The sequence below is a fragment of the Perissodus microlepis genome, chromosome 15, assembly GCF_051167445.1.
Source record: "Perissodus microlepis isolate ML-2025 ecotype Zambia chromosome 15, ASM5116744v1, whole genome shotgun sequence".
NCBI lineage: Eukaryota > Metazoa > Chordata > Actinopteri > Cichliformes > Cichlidae > Perissodus > Perissodus microlepis.
Genome location: NC_140475.1, coordinates 14,049,308 through 14,069,320, shown reverse-complemented (window position 1 = coordinate 14,069,320; position 20,013 = coordinate 14,049,308). Strand labels below are relative to the sequence as shown.

At 40.0% G+C, this 20,013-nt stretch overlaps 2 protein-coding genes across 2 annotated transcripts in view; both read right to left on the bottom strand.

Moving 5' to 3' along the window:
* Positions 1 to 5,365, bottom strand: part of ezrb (ezrin b) — a 30,478-nt gene extending 25,113 nt beyond the window's left edge. Inside the window, exons 1-2 of the mRNA XM_084954368.1 lie at positions 5,288 to 5,365; positions 3,652 to 3,757 (exon numbers count right to left, since the gene is read on the bottom strand). Of these exons, the coding sequence (XP_084810494.1) occupies positions 3,652 to 3,663 (12 nt within the window). The 5' untranslated portion in view covers positions 3,664 to 3,757; positions 5,288 to 5,365. The remainder of the gene's footprint in view (positions 1 to 3,651; positions 3,758 to 5,287) is intronic.
* Positions 5,366 to 6,815: 1,450 nt separating this feature from the next.
* On the bottom strand, positions 6,816 to 13,668 carry rsph3 (radial spoke head 3). Its single transcript, XM_084954361.1, has 8 exons — positions 13,460 to 13,668; positions 11,857 to 11,938; positions 11,639 to 11,780; positions 11,397 to 11,542; positions 10,184 to 10,387; positions 8,748 to 8,910; positions 8,521 to 8,607; positions 6,816 to 7,790 (listed from the first exon to the last, which is right to left on the bottom strand). Exons 1-8 carry the CDS (start codon positions 13,567 to 13,569, stop codon positions 7,711 to 7,713), a joined length of 1,014 nt encoding a protein of 337 aa, XP_084810487.1. The 5' UTR covers positions 13,570 to 13,668; the 3' UTR covers positions 6,816 to 7,710.
* Positions 13,669 to 20,013: the final 6,345 nt, after the last annotated feature.

The window sequence follows — 20,013 nt, the reverse complement described above, 5'->3', positions numbered from 1 at the left end:
TGAGTGAGTGATATCTGATCTCAAACTAAGTTCTCCAACGGTAACTCACAATAAACTGAGGCCATTCACAGCGGTAAAGAAAACATGACACATATGCTAAAAATACACCAGGCAAGGACCCAGAGTTCCACAAAGAGCAACTTTAGTCAGAGGAAAGTCCAGCAGTTCATATTAACCATTTATACCCCAGCCTCATATTAATACCTGACTTCAAGATTTTAGTAACAGAAGCTCTATTTCCTAAACCCGCTGTAACAGCACAGGTTATGCAAATCACTCCTAGAGGAAGATGCACCGCAGTGGTAGCTATGAAACGTTAACAAGCAATCCGAGCTCTATGGCAACACAGATTATTAAGCAGTGAGAGCCAAAACATGGTAACAAGTGCACATGATCTCATGGTCAGAATTAAATGAGGCGATCAGACCGCAATGTGGTGCACAAAGTACCTGAAATCAACTCATTCCACTCCCTTTCACGTTTCAGTCCCCTATTGCCTCCTTGCTACCTGGTTATTTCTACCCAATCACTGAAGACCAACATATCTGCCTGAATCTAAAGATGTTTTATGCTGACACTGAAGTGCATCCATACCAAAATACTAGTTTAGCAAGGGTTAAGAATGAAGTAAAAAAAAAACATTGTGATGTCAGAGAATACAGTTTTATCACTGTGTTAATTCACTCGTGGTACTCAATGGACCAAGAAACCACTGTTTCAACTGTTGGGAGTGAAAAGGTCTCTACAAGCAAATGTAGAAGGCATTAAATCTGGAAGTGAAAATAAATGACCAGCCTGGATTAAGGCTCACAAGTGGAATATTTGCACAGAGCCAGGCTGCCTGTTCCTTCCAGTTTCTAGTCTTTATGTTAAAGCAGTCTCCTAGATCTTCTTTATTAACTCCATCTGCACAAGATGTTGTATGGTTACACTGGGTGTGTGTGTGTTTTAAGGAACAGGCTGGAGGTAATCTTTAGAAAAAGACAGATTAAATTATCTTTTTCTAATCAGGTTAGACACTCATTGCAAGAAAGGTTACTGTAACAGCAATTTGCTTTCACTATTGTTTTTCTTCCTAGAGTGCCATTTCCAAATCTAGCATGAAATTGAGACCCTTTAAATTTAGAGGCCTGACTGACTTGGTTATTCCAGTTTCCAAAGTCTATGCGTACATAACCCCTCCCAGCTCTGTATAACCACGAGATTTGATTAACGTTCCTTTGGATGTTTCAGTGGCAAGTTTAAGAAGTTTCTTAAACTACTGGGCATCACCTCAGTAGTTAAACTGTGAATAGGCTACGGTGCATTCTTCGGTGATGACCATTCAATATTTAACCTCTGCATAATTTGCATGGCTTTACAAGAGTCTGGTACAAAGGGAGTCACCATGGCAATATACCAATAAATGACTGCAGCACAGACGGAGAGAGAGAGAACAGGCCAGCTCGTTCTGTCAACATTTAACACAAGTAACTGAAGAATGAGACTTCAAGGACTTGTAACCACTTTGGGATTGGTGAATCACGCCTGGAGGGTGTTCCTCGTATGATTGAGTTATCAATTATTTAAAAGGAACAAATAGCAACAATGGGACTGGACATGAGAAGAAAACACCCATCCACGGTGATGCCAGCCACGCCTTGTGTTGATTTTGTCACAGGGCTGTGATCCTGAGGAAATTCTGGGAGCACTGAGGTTTACTTTGGATAATGTGCAATTCAGAGGGGTGAACGGGAGACCTCGCTGCTCGCGCAAATCTGCTATGAAGTCCTGCCCCACAGTGATAAAACACAATGCAGGAATGATTGGTATCACACCCATCATCGGAACTCTAACAGTTGCAGAGTGCCTGTAGGTTTCTCTCTCAGTTTGATTCACATTTAAGGCAAGTCTGCATTTTTGATCCTTTGCTGCTTGACTGTGACTTCACATTTACATTTCCTGACTGTTTCACAGCAGACGGATGGTTAGATGATTTTGGTGAGTTTTTGTGAATTATTACACATAAGAGCTGACTCTATGGATCTATGTCTATGGTTTTGGCACAGATTTTTTACACCCATTTATCATGGGGTTGGGACCATTAGTAGGAGCTTATGACACCCCTGAGGCTTGGTTTGTGTCCCTTTCTGGTTTCTCAGGATCATTAGCTAAAATGAAATGTACCTTCACATTTGTTCATTAGGGCTTTCCTAAATGTTTTTAGACTTAATTTTGTGTCTTTGAAATAAAAAAAATGTGTTAAATTGACACAAAAGGTGCATTTTTATGAAGAAGAGACAAAAACTACCAGCTTTAACTGTCATTTCTCAAACAAAAATGTCTGTCTAGGGGAAGAAAAAGGGATTTTTGAAACTGCACAGACTGATGATTAAGTAAGAAAATCTTCAACTGACTAATAGATGATGAAATTAAACAGGCTGGATGTAACATAAGGCTCATCTGACTCTTACTGTGGGTTTTGTTTCCCAGCTTTCCCCACCCACAGCATCGAAAGAAGAGATGCCATGTCTGAAAGACTGGGCCAATCATGAGGCCACACACTGAATTAGTCTTTAGGATAAACTTTTTAGGAAGAAAAAAAAGGCCTTGTGACTTCTTCTTGGTATCGTGGAAAAAAACACTCTGACATGATTTTCTAAAAAGGCTGTTTTGTGTCAACTGGACTCCGTGTGCTGCTGCTAACAAGACAGCAATGATGTCATTTCCACAGTGACGCTCATGACAACCCTGAGGCATTTCTAAACAAACCAACAAATGTTTAGTGATGCTCATCTGGGCTCCAGTCATTGTCATCCCTATATGAATCTGTTTAACAGCAACCTGTCACCATAATAACACAAAATGCACAACTGCACCTATTTCTGATACTGTTTGCCTTTTTCCCATTGAGATACTTTAAAACTGTGAGTTTGACTTGCATGAGTTACTCATGCAAACAACTTGGCTTAATTTATCTTTCTGACACTTTCTATACGGAGAAAAATATTGACATAGGCTTTAATCTAACACATTTCCATAACAAAGAGGGACAGATACAGGACGAGCCATGTGCCACTGTACAGTATGTAAGAGCTCGGGTGGGGCAAAGTGAGTCAGGAGTAATTGAAGGCTAAAAACCTGTTCATATATACATGGTAACTACATAAAATACAGTTTATATAGACAGCAAGTCACTTTTTTTGCCAGTTTTCCACCCAACATCTGCATTCAAAGACTTTCCACCCTTATCCAGTAAAAGCATATAGCTATTAAAAATATAGATCTACCCACTTAGACAGCAACCACATTTAAAATTAAACACTGTTCACACTTATCTTTTAAGTAAAAAAATAAATGGAGAACAATAATAAAGATGTAAGACATTGAATTTTTCAGTGGCATTCTCCTTTAACATGACTACCGTATTTTTACATGAGCTAATAATCTCATAAAGCTCTACTGTCATAATAATAGTGTCGCTATAACCACATTTTTATGAGATTCGCATAATACAAAAATAATAAAACCATTTCTTTATATTTTTTCCGAATAGGATTAGACAGATTTGAGAGTGTGGTAATCGTTACCTGCTGTGATTCAGTTAATACAATCTACCTGTCACAGAACTAAAGAGTGAAATTATACAGAAAAATCAAAGGGGCTGCTTACCGCTTTGGGCATTTTTCTGTCCTTTTCCCGGCTTCGAGCGAGGAACTGTCAAATACAAAAAGGAGAGACCTGTACTCCGAGCGACTGCGGCTTTCACTGCGCCTTCCTGAAAAGAGAGAAAGAAGAGAAACGAGTTTCGGCCACTTCTGCGCTACTTAAACCCGATTGAGGATAGCGCGACACTCCTGCGGACTACAGTCATCAGGATGAATCACCCTGGAAACCAACAAGCCAACGGCAGCGGGATACAATAACATAGGAAGTGGGCTTTTCAACCTTCAAATTAAGAGCAGTTGGTCTTACTGGTCATTGTTTTCTAGTAATCCCCTGAGACACTGGTTAAAAAAACATTAAGCAGTGAGAAAAAACCGTCGATTATTTTTCATATTTATTACAATTATTATAATTATTATTACCCCTCTTAGTACTATAATAATACGAATTATCAATATCCTTCCACAAAACAAAATAGAGAAATTTTCAGTCTATGAGGAACTTATAAACCTAAATATTTTCATTTGGAATAACAAAATAAAAACCCATGTTTGCATCTTCAAATGGATGTATTTATTTAATTTACAGTGATCCGTTAATGGGCACTACCATACTGCTTAGCAGTGGATCACTGACGCGCTGTCACGTACGTGGGGTTAGGTTAAGCGGTGACTCTAAACTGGTAGTGTGAATGTGTATCTGGATGGTTATCCATCTGTGTTAGCCAGCAACAGACTGATACACACTGACCTATACACATTAACAAGGTAAAATGGTGATGTTGGTTGTTTGGCTTTTTTAAATTCTCTTACAGCCATTTCTTGTCTTTTAACAACGAATACCAAAAATGTCGCGCTTGAAAGGCTTTATTTTGAAATGTAACACCGGATATCTTGAAATCTTGCTTTACCTTAACATTGAGTCACACAGACACCATGCAGCTTAGCTTTAGTACAGAAACACACCTCAACCACTACCTTTAATAAACGTAATGGTCCCCACCCGTCTGTGGTTTTGGTCTTTTATTTTGAAGACGTCATTATCTCAAAAATCCACACCCCACTTCATATTAACGGAAGCCTTTCATGCTCAATATTTGCCTGCATCGCGTCACAAAGTCGATTAATAAGAAAGAAGTAGACAACAGAAACAATCCTGTTTTACAGTGCATTTAGCGCAAGGAGTGCTCAGCTACAGTGTGACAAAACGGGATAAAGTGACGGCAGACAGGGAATATTTCACCGGGACTGTAATGTCTGCTCTGGGTACACACCCACACCGACGGGGAAACTACTCAAACCCAGTTTATGACACGTTCCACTTTTTCTACTAAAAAGATTTCCTAATAAAAATACACGGTAAAAGATTTAGAAGACTAAACCGTGGGCTCCTAAACCCACGCTGTCTTAATGCTCCCCTTTGTGCAGAAGCTTCATCTGCGCCGCCCTCAGCCACATTCCCATTATAATCCCAAAGACACCTGTTGTGAGATTTGCCTGCTTTGTATAGTGCAACACAAAAAAAGAGCGCAAAAATAAATAAATAAAACCAAACAAAGTCTTATTTTGCAGCTCTTCCATCTCGCTTTGCTGCCGGGGTCGGTCAGCAGGACGGAGGTGTTGAAATAAGAATAAAGTCTTACCGGAGATGAGACGGTGGTTTGCACGGCGGGTCCGCACACTCCCTCTCCCGCTGCTGCTCCAGTCAGGCGCAATATGGCGCTCATACATCCCTGTGTGCCGCCCTTGCAGGCTGCAGGGCAGCAGGGTCACCACTCGGGGCCCCTGGGACCCGTAAGGGAACTCTGAGGGACTTCCCAATAAAACCATTAATAGTTTCATTGATGTTTGATGAGCATTTTGGGTGTTTTCCCTGCTATAGTGGGGAATCTTGGTGGTTTGTCACAGGGCCCTCAGCTGCAACGTTAAGTGTGATAATAACAATAAATAAATATAAGTATGGTGTGCAATGGCTCTTATTTAAAGTTAGTGTGATGAAATTATGCTATTTAATCTTTTTGTTATTTAATTATTATTTAATTTGAAGGTTTATTTTTAAACTGTGCTTCTCTTTTATGACCTTAAAATAACAGCACCCAGTTAGACATGTTAAGGTATTTCTACTTTTAAGATAGTCAGTTATTTCCTATGTAGCCCAAATTTTCAGTGCATTATACGAAAATCGTGTAATAACATTCAATAACCACAACAAGCAACATAAACTTTTATTTTTCCGGTAAGTTGTCGTGTTAAGAGCGCTGTCACTTTGGCAACTGTCTTTTAATATTGTTTTTTTTTAATACTTCCTCAATTTAGTGCGCAAAGACTCAGGTGTCACCTGTCCTGAGCGCGGAGTTGCATCACTGCTGAAACTTTAACACGGGAAATAGCGCGTGTCATCCGCCCTGCGCGTGCTGTACCGAGAGCTGGCGTCAGAGGTGAACCGGCCAATGACAGGACGGGATTAAAATAGACCGTATATATCGGAGGTTAGACCTACTTCTCACCATAATATGAAACCAAAGAGCGAGGTGACAGTCCCGCCTGCCCCTGCTTCTGCTGTTACCTCGCTTTCTACAACTACAGCTTCACCAGCACCATCATCATCATCACAACCGCTTTCAAAGCAAAGTCTACTGAAAAATAGGTGTGTCTCTAACACCTGGAGGGTAGTCTGAAACCCATGAAACAAAGCTGGTACCAACATATTAATCCTCGCTGGTTTTTAAAGCAGGAGAAATTATCAGCTGCTTTAAATACATTTTCTGGGTGCTGGGATAATTGAACCGAACAGTCACAGTAATGCAAAGCATTCTTGAATTTGCCTGTTAGAGCACCTGAATAAACTGTTTGCAGTCGGATGCCAGATGCAAATGGATAAATACACATGGAGGCACTTTGAATGCTCCTCTTGAATATCTGGAGTTCCTTAAAACCTGTTTCACTGCCTGCTCTGCCGATGATAATCTTTTTAAGATTGCTCTTTGAACATTAGATTTTGGCTGATTTTCTTTCATTGGTATGTTGACAGCTCAGTAGCACACAGGAACTTAATTCAGATAAGCAGTAAATGAACAATTGTACTGCAGAACTGAAAGAAAAAGCTTGCCTTCGAGGGGGAAAAATGAGGAAACCTGAACTTCAGCTTTTTAATAATTTTATTATCTTGAGGTTGTAACATGTTGTTTCTATTTATAGGTCTATAACTGACAACTATTGCATCGAATTCATAAGTGCAAAAAAGACCCACAGAACTACTAATCATTGGAGCCCAACTGTCAGTCTGCCCCAGGGCAGCTGTGGCTAACTGTAGCTTGCCTTCACCAGTGTATGAATGTGAGAGTGAATGAATAGTGGTATTGTAAAGCGCTTTGAGGGGTCCCGAAAAGCGCTATATAAATGCAATCCATTATTATTATTATTAGTAGTAGTAGTAGTAGTAGTAGTAGTAACTGATATATCAAACAGGCCGATGTCATCATCTTTGCTTTTTTGTGCTGCTCCCTTTAGAGGTCTCCACAGAGGCTCATCTGCCTTTATCTCATCCTATTCCTCATATCCTGTCACACCAACCCTCTGCATGTCCTCCTTCACTACATCCATGAATCTTCTCTGAGGTCTTTCTCTGTTCCTCCTCCACTACTATATGGCCAAAACATCTCAGCCTCACTTTTCTGCTTTGACTCCAAACCACTCAACATGAGTTGTCTCTTTGATATGCTGATTTCTAATCTTGCCCATTCATGTAACTCCAGATGTAAATCTTAACATCTTCAATTCCAGCTCTGCCACCTTCACCTTGGCCTCCTGTCTAATATCATTTGATATTAGCTATTTACCGATCTATCATATCAGTCATTTGTGAACAGCCAATGAAAGACACTTAACTTAAAAAGTTAAGAAGAGCCACCCTTCAACCAAAGTATGAATGTTGACATGGCATAGTTTGTCCACCTGAGGGCAGTTATTACCTTCCCTGTTGGTAGCCTGGGTTTGGAGCCGTAAACAAAAACCAGTTCATGAAGAAAAACTTTTATTTGTGGTAAATACTTGTGTATAAATCTCTCTATGAATCAGACTTTTCTGGCTGTGTCTCTTCCTCGTTGAAGTGCTCAAGTCTCTTCTGGGTTACATCGTAGATCATAGCTGAAACAGACAAAAACATGGAAATGTTTCAGTCACACAGGTGCAACCCCATCCCTGTCCTGTTTGACTTCAGTGACAGCTGTAATGTTTATCACGCACCACTAGATGGTAGTCACACAATGCATGCTGGGGAAAAGTTTACAAGAAGTAAATGCAGACCTCTACCCTCCTGAACCAAGTTTTTTAGAATTTTTTTTTTTAAACTGCTATTTCCTCCGGACAATTATTTGTCCAATTATTATAAATGACTAATTTCATCAGTCATTTATAAACTGCACACATGGTCACCAGTCAAATCTAATGTTTAAAGGCTTTAAAACTTGCTGACCTGGGTCTAAAATAAAGTTTTTAAAAAGCCTTTTTTCACCTGCAAGGTGTACTTCCTCCACCCTCAGTGCTGTTACAGAATCCTCAAATAGATTTCAATTTGAGTGGCACGTCCCATTCTTTTCATTTCTCTGCTTTCTATTTGAGTTGGTTTGAACTTATAAAGCACTTTGAAGTGATAAAAAAAAAAACTAATGCTAAATAAAAGCATAATTACAGAAAATCTACAGCAATGATGAGTGGACTACAGAAAATGATAAGCTGGAAAAAAAAAAAACTTAAACATAGCTATGCAGAAGTTTTTGTTAAATATAGCAAATTTAGGTTTGCATACATCAACCCAAAAAATCTCAAAAAAAGGGATGTCATCAAAAAATTAAATAAAATAACCAATGTCTCTTACTGTCAAGAATCTCTCTTGCTGTGTATCTCCTTTCCACCCTGTTGTTCACCTCGTCCATCAGCCATGGGAAGAAATTAGTCTCGATATCTGTAAATCAAAACCACAAATATGATTCATCCGCAAAGTTTGAGAAAATTACCTTTTCATCTATTAATAGACACAGATGTAAGGAAATTACGCTTTAGCAACAGAGGGCAGCGACACCCTCGTGTGTCAAGTAGGCTGACCTTTCTCCACGGGGTTGTAAAAGTAGCCGTGCCTTCTCAGCGAGGTAAAGACAGCAGGTAGAAGACCGGCCAAGTACTGCTGGGTGTACGCCCGGGCGGCGATCTTCTCTGCAATCTCCTTTTCTTTCCTCAGCACCTCCCTCTGCTGTGCAATTCTACGCTCCTGAGGGAGGAAGGAACCCAGATTAATTTGTTTAATCTGGCACCAAAAAACTCACACTCATGATGTCTGAAATCCTGAAATTCTCCACCATACCTAGCAGGTGTAAGCAGTGCACAAACACTATGACCTCTATTATTTCTAAACATTGTCAGTGAGATCATACTCATGTAGCTTCACTACAGGAGTATGCATAGTGACTCATAAATATGAATTTTAGAACTCAAACACAGTTAATCTGCTTCATCAGCACTGTGACATTACTACCATATCAGACTTGGTTTGATGACACTGTTTCTCTGGCAACAAAAGCCAACAGAAATTATTTGTGCTCCATGTGTGACTTCTTTTTAAAAAAAGATGATGAATCACCACACATATCTACAACAGCTAATCTTGACAGGAAATAGATGTCTAAACTGTTCCCACTTTATTAGGTACACCACGCTAATAAGGGGCAGGACCCACTTTTGCCCTGAGAACTGTTTTGATTCTTCATTGTATGGATTAAGCAAGGCGATGGAAACACTCCTCAGATATTTTGGTCCAGCTTGACATGGACCCTATTGAAATTTCTGTTTCACCAAATTTGGACTCTACCATCCAAATTTCACAGCAGAAATCAAGATTGATCAGATCAGGCAATTGTAGCCAGTTTCCTGGTCTTAGCTGACAGGAGTGGCACCTGGTGTGCTTTTCTTCTGCTGCTGTAGTCCATCTGCTTTAAGGTTCATAACAAGTGATTCTTTTGATTGCCTTCATATCACCTCAGAGCAGTCTGGCAGTTCCAATGTTAATTTTGCCAACAACGATGCAGTTTCTTCAGCTTATCTAATTCAGGGTTATGAGGGAGCTGGGGCCTGTCCAGAAGTCGTAGCGGAAGCAGACCCTGGACAGGTTGACAGTTTGTCACAGGGCTAACACAAAGAGACAGACAAACATTCACACTCATTGTCAATTTAGAATCACCAATTAACCCAACCCTACTAAATGCTTGTCTTTGGGCTGTGAAGAGGAAGCTGGAGCACTTAAAGAGAACCCAGGCTGATGATGGATTGAGTTGCTGGCCTGTGACTGGCTAATATTTGCATTAATGGGAAGTGCAACAGGGGTACCTATTAAAGTGGCCAGTGAGTGTAATTATAATAGATAACAAAATGGTACTTTAAGTTCAAAACTTAAAACCTGGTTAGCATAAGTCCAGTTGCATGTTTAGGGTTTACAGGCTGTAGACAGACATGTTTGGATAAAGAGACAGTTTCTAGAACTTGAATACTTTCTCCTCGTTGTGTCGTCTCTCCATCTCCTGGAGCCGCTGCACCTCTGCCAGCTCATTATTTCGAAGCTCCTCGAAGGCTCTCTGCTGGGCCTTCAGACAGGCAAGCTCCTCCTCCTCCATCACCTCCAGCAGAGACTGTTCGATTGTCTTACCCACCAAGACCTCCAACACTGGCTGCACCTCAATGTCAAAGTCAAACAGCTGCATAGGGCAAGCATAAAAAAGTGGTGTTTTACTGTGAATTTTACAATATTTAAAAACTTGTTTTCATTACTATCTTACAAAGTCAAAATAAATTAGCAGCACTTTTCTTTTTCAGTTCCACAAAGTTGGGCAGTTCACAGGCAACAGAATTAAAGGCAAAGACCAACACTTGAGTCTTGATGACTGACAAGCTGATAATAAAACAGAGCAACATGGAATAAGAAAGAAAAATCAACTTCAAAATAAATAAACCAGAAAAAAATAATATTAAATGACCTCCAACCAGTGAATAAAATAAAATAATGAAACCCAAATTACAAATTAATATGGTAAAAAAATGGCCTGTATTTGTATAGCGCTTTTCTAGTCCCTAAGGACCCCAAAGCGCTTTACACAACCAGTCATCCACCCATTCACACACTGGTGATGGCAAGCTACATTGTAGCCACAGCCACCCTGGGGCGTACTGACAGAGGCGAGGCTGCCGGACACTGGCGCCACCGGGCCCTCTGACCACCACCAGTAGGCAACGGGTGAAGTGTCTTGCCCAAGGACACAACGACCGAGACTGTCCAAGCCGGGGCACAAACCGGCAACCTTCCGATTACAAGGCGAACTCCCAACTCTTGAGCCACGATCGGCCCGGTTAAAATATGGTCAAAATGGTTAAAAAGCCAAAACAATATATAGAATAACTAGAGAATTGTTAAAACACAGAAAGCAAAAATAACCAAAAGAAGTAACGCCTATAAAGCAAGCTCATTTCTGCATGTTTGTCCCTTGCCAACTAAATTTGAAAAAAGGTTTTGCCTCAAAACATGCCTGAATGCATAGTAAATTCTGTACTTTAGTCTCCGAGCCAAAGTGATTGGCAGCCTTATAAAGAGAGGTCTTAGTCTGGGTTATTGGCTCCTCCAGAAAAACAAAAGGCAACAAACAGGTCTAACCTTTTTTTATTAGAACTATGTTAATGCTATTAAACAAACCTTCCACTGGGACTACTTACCTCTCCCTCTTCTATCTGTGTTTCGACATCTTTGCCAGATTTGGCAGGTATGAAGAGTGGAGTTGCTGGTCTGTCCAGGAAGGGGTCAGTCTGACACTCAATGTCCGTAGTTGCAATAATATTGCTCAGTTCTTCAAGGTAGAGCTCTGAAAATTAAGCAAGCTCATTATAAAAACTCCATGTTTTTGGAGTCAAAAATAATTATTTTACATGTGCCGAAGTTGTCCAGGGAATTATTTTACCAGTTTGTACATCAGTGTGTTTTCTGCCCTCCAGCGCTTCAGGAGTGTTGGGTCTAAATTGCTCCCTGGCCTGTTTTCGAGCGATGGCTCGTCTCCTGTTGGCCTGTTGTCTTCGTATCTCTGCAGGGTCTGGCTGAGCTGTCTATCAGTGGGGAAAAGAAGGAAAGAACTACAACCTACGCTGCACAAAAAACAGAAAATGAATGTTTCACACTTACAGTTGGTAGGATATGCTTGGCGTACGTATTTCCTCTGACAACACGACGATCATACATAATGTTTCCATAATGACGCTTTGTCCTGCAGGAAGACGACAATTCATTTTAATGCATGCAATAAGTTTCCAACTATTTCCGGCACCTAGAAATGTTCACCACCTGTAAACAGCCATCAACTGCTTTGAATCTATTAGGTCTGCGGGAATTCAAAGGCTGAAAATCTTTTTTTTTCCCCGCTTGCATTTTTTAACCTGAAAGGGAAAATGCTGATCCATGTTGTTCTGGAGTTTGACAGCTGAAGCATGCGACATTTGAGATACAGTTGTGGTCTGAAGTTTGCATCCACTCATCGTGAGTATGAATGTCATGGTAGTTTCAGAATACAAAAGATTTCTTTAAATGAATGTTCAGTATACATCTTTAATCACTTTAAAAAACAAGAACTGGGTGCATACATTTAAATTTATTTTTGGATTTTGTCTAATCCACATAGAGTCTAAATTATACATACAGGCTGAAATATTTGCACATACCTCCCTTTATAATTGGTTAAATGTCCTTCAACCAGTTCTTGTCAGAATTGGTAGAATTCATTTAAATCCTTTGATTTCTAGGCACACACGTGGATTTTAAGTGTAGTCGCCATATTTTCAAGGCTTTGGAAAGGTCATTCGAGAAGCTCAATGTTAGCCTGCTTCATTAATCCAAAACCAGTTTGACTTGTGTTCAGCATTATTGTCCTGTTGGAACACCCCAATATGACCAAGTTTCAACCATGTGGCTTTTGATTTGAAGTGAAGTTGAAAAATTTGGAGGTAATCCTTCTTCATTATTTTTACTTGTACGCTGCACAAAGTGCGCAACTGGCAGCAAAACACCCCCAGAGCTTGATGCGACCACCACCATACTAGACAGCTGGTACAGCGTTCTTAGGTTTGAACCTTGGTGGTTCCTGGGTTGTTCGTGGACATCCTAACCAATTTCTTCTCATCTGAGGGTAACCGTTTAGGTCTGGAAAAGTGGTAACACATTCTAATAGATTTTACTTATATACAGTTGTCTGAACTGATGATCCAGAAATCTGGAGTTGTATAGAAATGGCTCCAATCATTTTTATGCTGGTTAAAAGAAACTACCAGTTGTGCGTAATCATGATTGTTTATTAGGTCTTGGCCTATTAAAAATGTAGTACCTTCAGCACCTACATTTAAATCTCAAAAGATGCATGTATGATTTGAGCCTGAGTTTATACTTTTGCACCTAATTATTGGCATTAAAGAAGTATGCTGTATAATCATTTCAACATAGAAAAAAGAACAGTTCAAAGAAATCATTAAAATCCCAAAATTACAGTGCCATTCGTGGCCATGACGAGTGTATTCTGACCACAACTATTTGATTTACTCAATTTTTCAAGTAACAGGCTGCTTTAGCTCTCGGATTTTTATTACTTGTAAATGAAATATAAACTTCAGCTACCTTTTCTTACAGTCAGTAAAGCCGCTGTAGTGGATTTTATTTACACAGCCAATATGCTATATTTCAGGTACAGTTAACCACTTATAAGCTCGCATTTAAGACACCATGAACAACGGCACCGTACTCTTCAGTCGACGTCTCGCTGTACTTTGAGCGGTTCTCCACAGCTCTGGGGCGGCTGGAGAAGGTGTATGTTCCGCTTGGATCTCTGTGACTGTGTGAAGCAAAAGCCATCTTTCAGAAAACCCCAGATACTCTAGCTAACAGTTAGCTAGTTAATGTCAGTGTTTAGGCCTGACAACAAACGGTAACCAAGAGGATACAAACTGTTGTAGCAACCGTCTCCAGGAAGTGTACCATATAAAGTCCATTGAGTCACTTCTTTTTTTTTTTGGTTTTCGTTTTCTAATAATACAGAATGTAATAAAACCAAGAGTCGGCTTTTAAAATTTGCCCTCTGACATAAACGACAAATTCTGTTTAGAATTAGACATAAAATAAATTTGAAATGTTTACTTATTCTATGCTCTGGCATCATAGCTCTCTCATCCTGTTCCTCCTTGCACAAAGGAGCAAATACCGGTCCTGATGGGTTAAGGACTTTCTACACCCCTGTACAGCTCTCCTAGAGTAACTGCCTGTCTCCTGGAATCTCTTCCATGCTCTTGAGACTGTGCTGAGAGACACAGCAAGCCTTCTGGCAATGGCACGTATTGATGAGTTGAACTATGCTGTGCACTATCTGTAGGGTCCAGATATCGCCTCATGCTGCCAGCAGTGACAATGCAAAACTATGCAAAACTAACCTTTAGAAAAATGCAAAACTAATAAAAAAATGATGAGAAAAGATGAAGAAGGGGAAAAAAAACCTGTGACCTCCACCTGTAAAACTGTTCCTGTTTCAGGTATTGTCTCATCGATGCCTCTATTGTTAATTTCATGAACACCGAAACAGCTGAACCTGCTTAAAAACCCCCTCTGCGACTTAACTGACCACCTCAATATTCCAGAAGTTTAACTGACCTGATATGTGATTAAAAAGTGATGCATTATTTTAATTTTTTAGCTGTGTATATAAGTAACTGTACATCTTCAGGTCTTTGTCAAACTGCTTTTATTCCTATGATGATTGTACTTTGTCCCAAAACTGAGCTAAATTAAATCATTCCTCAACTAAATTCCTGAGACTAAAGAGAAATGGATTGTTATCTTTGTGCCATTAAAAATGCTTCTACTATAACGATTTTTCTTTAAGGTTTCAATTCTTGCTGTGATCAAAGCCTCCATCTCAAAGTCAAGACTGAACTGCCAGTTTCAGACAAACAGACACGCAGAAAAAGCTTTTCAGCCCATAAACAGTCTATTAATGTCAAAAACAAACCCAGTATTGTAAGCACCTGCTAGACTCTTACAACACATCAGAAATTCTGAGAATAACCTCTTGATGCAAGAACGACTTCCTGCACAGAAAAGAAAGGCAAAAGGTGACGGTGTCATGCTGCATCTTTTTTTATTTTTTGCATATAAAGACATCTCTTAGCACTATACGAGGTAAGACTTTCTCTAAAAGCTAGTATTGACAGTAAACATAAACAGAGTTTCAATGTCTGACTTCAGATGTGAGCAGTGGTGCAAATGTAGTGCTTCTTCACACTATTGCAGCCTATAAAGAAACAAAACAAGCAAACAAAAGAAAGCAGTACACTTGAAAACAGATTTGTTTTTACCCACAGCTAACACTTCATCCTGGCCCACATGAGTGTCTTAGTAAAAAGCAGAAACTCAGCTCAAGATGATGCTCAACCACAGAGTTTTCAGAGCTTTATAAAAAAGAAAAAGTCTGAACATGTCAGAGAAAAATAGGGCACAGGAACTGACACCAGACTCTGTGTGGAGGGAGGACAAAGGTGAGAGTTCTGTGGTGAGAAGTGGCACTTTTCTTCGTTTCCGTATCGATGATTTAATTATGCCTTTATCTGTCGATATCGTTACATAACAGGCAAAATGTTTAAATATCCAAACAAAGGTTTGTTGTCTAATTCGTCTAATTGCTGCAAGTGCAACCCCCCCGCTGGAACTGCATCATGTGTTTTCTAAAAAAGGGGGAATAATGAACCTTGATGTCTATTCAGGTGAGGACGTGAGGGTGGGGGGGTATCTGTTGTTAACATCCTCCTACCACAGTGTATTGTTTATGCCTCAGCTGCCACAAATCATTAAAATCATTACACATTATTAAAGGGCAAACTTTGCAGATTGCCACTCTGTTAGTTTCTTCTCATTAGTCTTGACTGACAGCCATGGTATTATGTAATCAGTAGGGCATGCTTCCACACATTCATTCTTTTTTTTCAGTACAGTAATGGACTCACAACATAATCTTTTGTACTTTTGATTCAAGACTTCAACCTCACTGCGAGCCTGGATTTGGATGAGCAGAACAAAAGGACAAGCCTAAATGTGTTGTGCCGAACTTCGGTGACGACACACACAGAAGGCGGTTGCGGGTGAGGGTTGGGGGGAGGGCTTCTAGGTCTGTCAACATGCCCCCAAGCCTACACAGAAAGTGGTAAACCAGTGTCAAGGAAAGTAGTAAAACCTGCGGCAGGTAATTACTGTAAATGAAAAACAAATCTCCAGCATGCTTATTGATGAGTGTGGGATGGAAAACCATTACAAGTAAAATCAATCCAATTTAACACTGGTTTGAGACTGTCTATTGAAACCTGCAGTCAAACAGTGTCAGAATAATACAAATAACGTTTTATTTGTACAGAATTTTTCAAAACATGACTGTAAAGTGCTTTACAGACCACAAGCCATGTCAGTTTGTGTTGCTGATCTGATTCAGGGCTGCTAACCTATCCCTGCTATCACTGGGAGAGAGGCAGGATATACTTTGGACAGGTCACAGGGCTCAGACAGACAAGCATTTACACTCATACTTACACTTTAGTTAATCTGACATGCTTGTCTTTGCTCTGTGAGAGGAAGCTGGTGATTCCACAGAGGACCCGCACATACATGGGAAACAAAGAGTCTCCAGCAGGGCGATAATTTAAACCTTCTTGATAGATGCATATATGAAAGTTGTGGTCCAGCATCCTGCCCAAGGATATTTTGAGATGCAGACTGGAGGAGCCAGAGACTGAAACACCAGACGTGCAATGAGTAGATTACCTCTCGAGCCCCAACCACCTCTTAGGTCACTTCTTCTTTGGTGACTAGCAGATTGGCACGGTCACCTGTGCTTTGCATGGAAGGCATTTACTGGTCGTGAAGTGAAACCAGTAGTGAAAAAGTGATCATGTGCTTCCAGCTCATACCTGATACAATATTTAATTCTTGATGATCAGTATGTTTGATTTAGTGAAGATTTTAGCCTTGCTGACGCAGCCGGTGCCATTTATCCAGGCTTGGGACCGGCAGTGAGAGTACACTGACTGTCAGGGGTTGTGTGTGGAGGCGTGGAAGAGATGACCCAAACGCAGGACTCACGGTGCAGAAATGATGAGGATTTATTGGAGCAGGTGAATGAACAAAGCAAGAACGGCAGAACTGACTAGCTGACTGAAAGACTGAGTGGCTGGCTGAATAACTGAGCACTAACGGGAACGACAACATAACATCAATGACACGACAAGGGCTGAAGGGAAGAGGGGGCTTAAATACATGACTAACAATGACAACGATTGGAGACAGGTGAGTGAACAGCTGAACATAATGAACTAATGATAAATGGGAAGAGGACTGAACATAATGCACACAGACCAAGGCTAACACAATAAAACAGGAAGTGGAACAGTCAGTAGATAAACAGTGAACGTGAACTGAAAATACTGGGTCAACGACCCAGAAACCCTGACACTGACTTGCTGAATAGAATAATAAATTAAAAAATTAGAAATAAAATTAAATACATAGGGCTATAAAGAAAAAGAGAGGGCATAAGAAACATTTTTATAGAAAAGCTTTTTTGTAAAAATTGCCTTTAATAGCAAATTTTGGGGAAAAGATAACAAAAAGTCTTGAAACATGTAATGCTTCAGTTAATGGTGGGTACTCCAGTGAGGCCCCTGTAAAGGGTTAAAAGTAGATACTGGGTTTGCTAACCTCAGTCTTCTTGTAAAGCGCGCTCCAGCTGCAAGGCTCTAACAGAAAACGTCTTTAAGGTGGCTTCTGTAAAGAGGTGGGCTGTGGGAACAGTTAGGGGGGCTCTGACGTTGGTTCATGAGGTCTGAGTACATCTATAGTGTAGGCTGGAGTGAGGCCATGTCATTTAGAGCCAGGTGAAGTAGGAGATTTACTTTTGGCAGAGACCAGAGTATTGGGAATAGCCTAAATGTGATAAGATGAAGGCATGGAGGGCATTTACAATGTCTGCTTCAGATAGAAAATATTTCTTTTAACCCTTTTATGACAAGTGATCATTCATATGTCAAAAACAGAGCTGAGAGTCAAAGATACAAGCAGAGGACAGATATAACCTGCTCATTAGCAGTGTTGGTCAAGTTACTTGAAAAAAGTAATCAGTAACTAATTACTGATTACTTCCCCCAAAAGTAATCACATTACTTTACTGATTACTTATTTTCAAAGGTAATTAATTACTTAGTTACTTAGTTACATTTTAAAAACACGATTTATAACCTGAATAGGTGATAAAGCGATAGATCTTTCAGCCCAATTCTACTTTTTCTGCATAATCCATCATACAAAATGTAATCAAATGGAAAGTCTCTTTTTAAAACTTGTTTTATTAGTTTTAATCTTTTAACTTTATGCATCAAGCAAAAATTTAATTATATACAACATTCTCTGACTGGAAGAAATTTGTTTAACATTTAAACCTATTTTCTGCACATTCCAGCACATAAAATAAAATATATTTTTTGTGTTTACACTCACTCTTTCAAATAGATGCAAGTAAAACACAGCAGAAAATAAATAAAATCAAAGACTAGCGGTCCTTTTGCTCTATTTTCACCTGTATAGCAGGAGTGGGGTAGGCGGAGGTTTACCCTGGTGCAGGTGTGCCGCGGCGGTCAGTGGAAGAATCCGCGAGTTTCTCTGTGAATTTCCCATTATGTCGTAGCGCACTCGGTGCTTGCTTGGAAGTTTAGGGGGTTTTTTCGCTGTAAAAAGAAGTTTTCTTCCCACGCACAATGGACACTAATGTTTTTGTCACTTTTTATGGAATCAAACTCAAAGTAAGGTCGGTACATCCACGCTTTAAACGCTGCACGCTCATACTCTCTCTGCACTCCATATATTATCCATTGTTGATCTGCACACAGCTGTTGTCACAAATGTCGCACTCGCTTACGTCACCTTCATGAGACATTCTTGCAAAAAAAAATCACGGTTTTAGTAACGCAGCGTTCCTACGGGAAAGTAACGGTAATCTAATTACTGAATATGAGTGCAAATGTTTGTCTGTCTCTCTCTGTGTTAGCCCTGCGTTAGATTGGTGACCCCTCTACAGTATACCCTGCCTCTCGCCCTATGGCTCCAGCCCCCCCTGCAACGCTGAAATGGATAAGAGAAAGATTATCCAATGTTAAATCAACCAGTTGAAGGATTATTTAAGAACAGGTTCATGTTTTCATGTGCTGTAACTCTGGCTTCCTTCTTCCACAAGACTTGAAAGTAATTTGTCAATCTGACTGAAATGTCTCAACAACTACAGGATGACAAGCTTTCATAAGACCAACACTACTAACTGATTCAGATTTTTTTCAGATTTTTCCCAAAACAAGACCAAAAGCCTGCAAAAACTAAAAACACTCCCATGAGCCTCTGCTGTATTCATGTTAAGTGCTGACTAGAAACGCTGCTTGCAACACTGTAAACTGTGGCGATTGCGTGCTGATGTTAGCATTTACCTCAAAGCGGTGCAGCCAAGCGTGCTATATTTTCTGACCTTTTAAAGACAAAAAAAAAACAAGTGACCAACTGCTGAACAAATGTATCCAGAACGCCGTGCCAGTGACTGTCAGCTTCCTCCACAGTAGAGTTTATAAACGGAATTTTAAAATGAAGATAACATATTTCTTTCATTGCAACTCAAAAGATTTCTATTGCATAATTGTTTGTTATCAAACCTTTTGATGTTACTATCAGCATCGTAGTTTGGGGGTTTGGAAATAACCTGCAACAGAGCTACCGTGTTCTTATGTGGAGATCCTTCGACAGATACCCCAGTAAAGAAAGAACGAAAGCTATAAACTGAGGTCTAAATTTTGGAAGAATTTTGAAACGTGCAAAGAATGTGCAGAGTTGGACTGTCAGAGAGGTACTAATAGAGCCCTGGTTGTTTTTGAGGCTTGTGGCTTGTTGTATTATACAAGTTCTTCCTGTTTTTTTTCTCCATTTGCTAAAAGATTATAGATTAAACAATTCTCTCTTACATATGACACAGGAGTCAATGTGAATGCCTACAGCATATGATTGCTGTTGATTTTTGTTTTTCTGTGCTTTCCTATGGAAATGGGTAATAAAAGTACTTGCAGGACACTAATGTCACGGTCCTCCTTTGTTTTGAACTGCCTTCTCCCTTTCTCTCTGTCTTTGCTTTGCTACTTATCTTACCTTTCTTTCTCTATCACTGATTTTGTCCTGGACAAAGAACCCTGCCTGGCCCGCTCTCGCCCCCACAAACCTGCAGATATCAGAGAG

Bases quoted from the DNA above. Each gene is read 5' to 3' on its own strand.
- rsph3 (XM_084954361.1), bottom strand. From the start codon at position 13,569: ATGGCTTTTGCTTCACACAGTCACAGAGATCCAAGCGGAACATACACC. The intron at 11,939-13,459 runs GTACGGTGCCGT...GTCTTCCTGCAG, and splicing joins AGCGAGACGTCGACTGAAGA to GACAAAGCGTCATTATGGAA. The intron at 11,781-11,856 runs GTAAGTGTGAAA...CCCCACTGATAG, and splicing joins CCAAGCATATCCTACCAACT to ACAGCTCAGCCAGACCCTGC.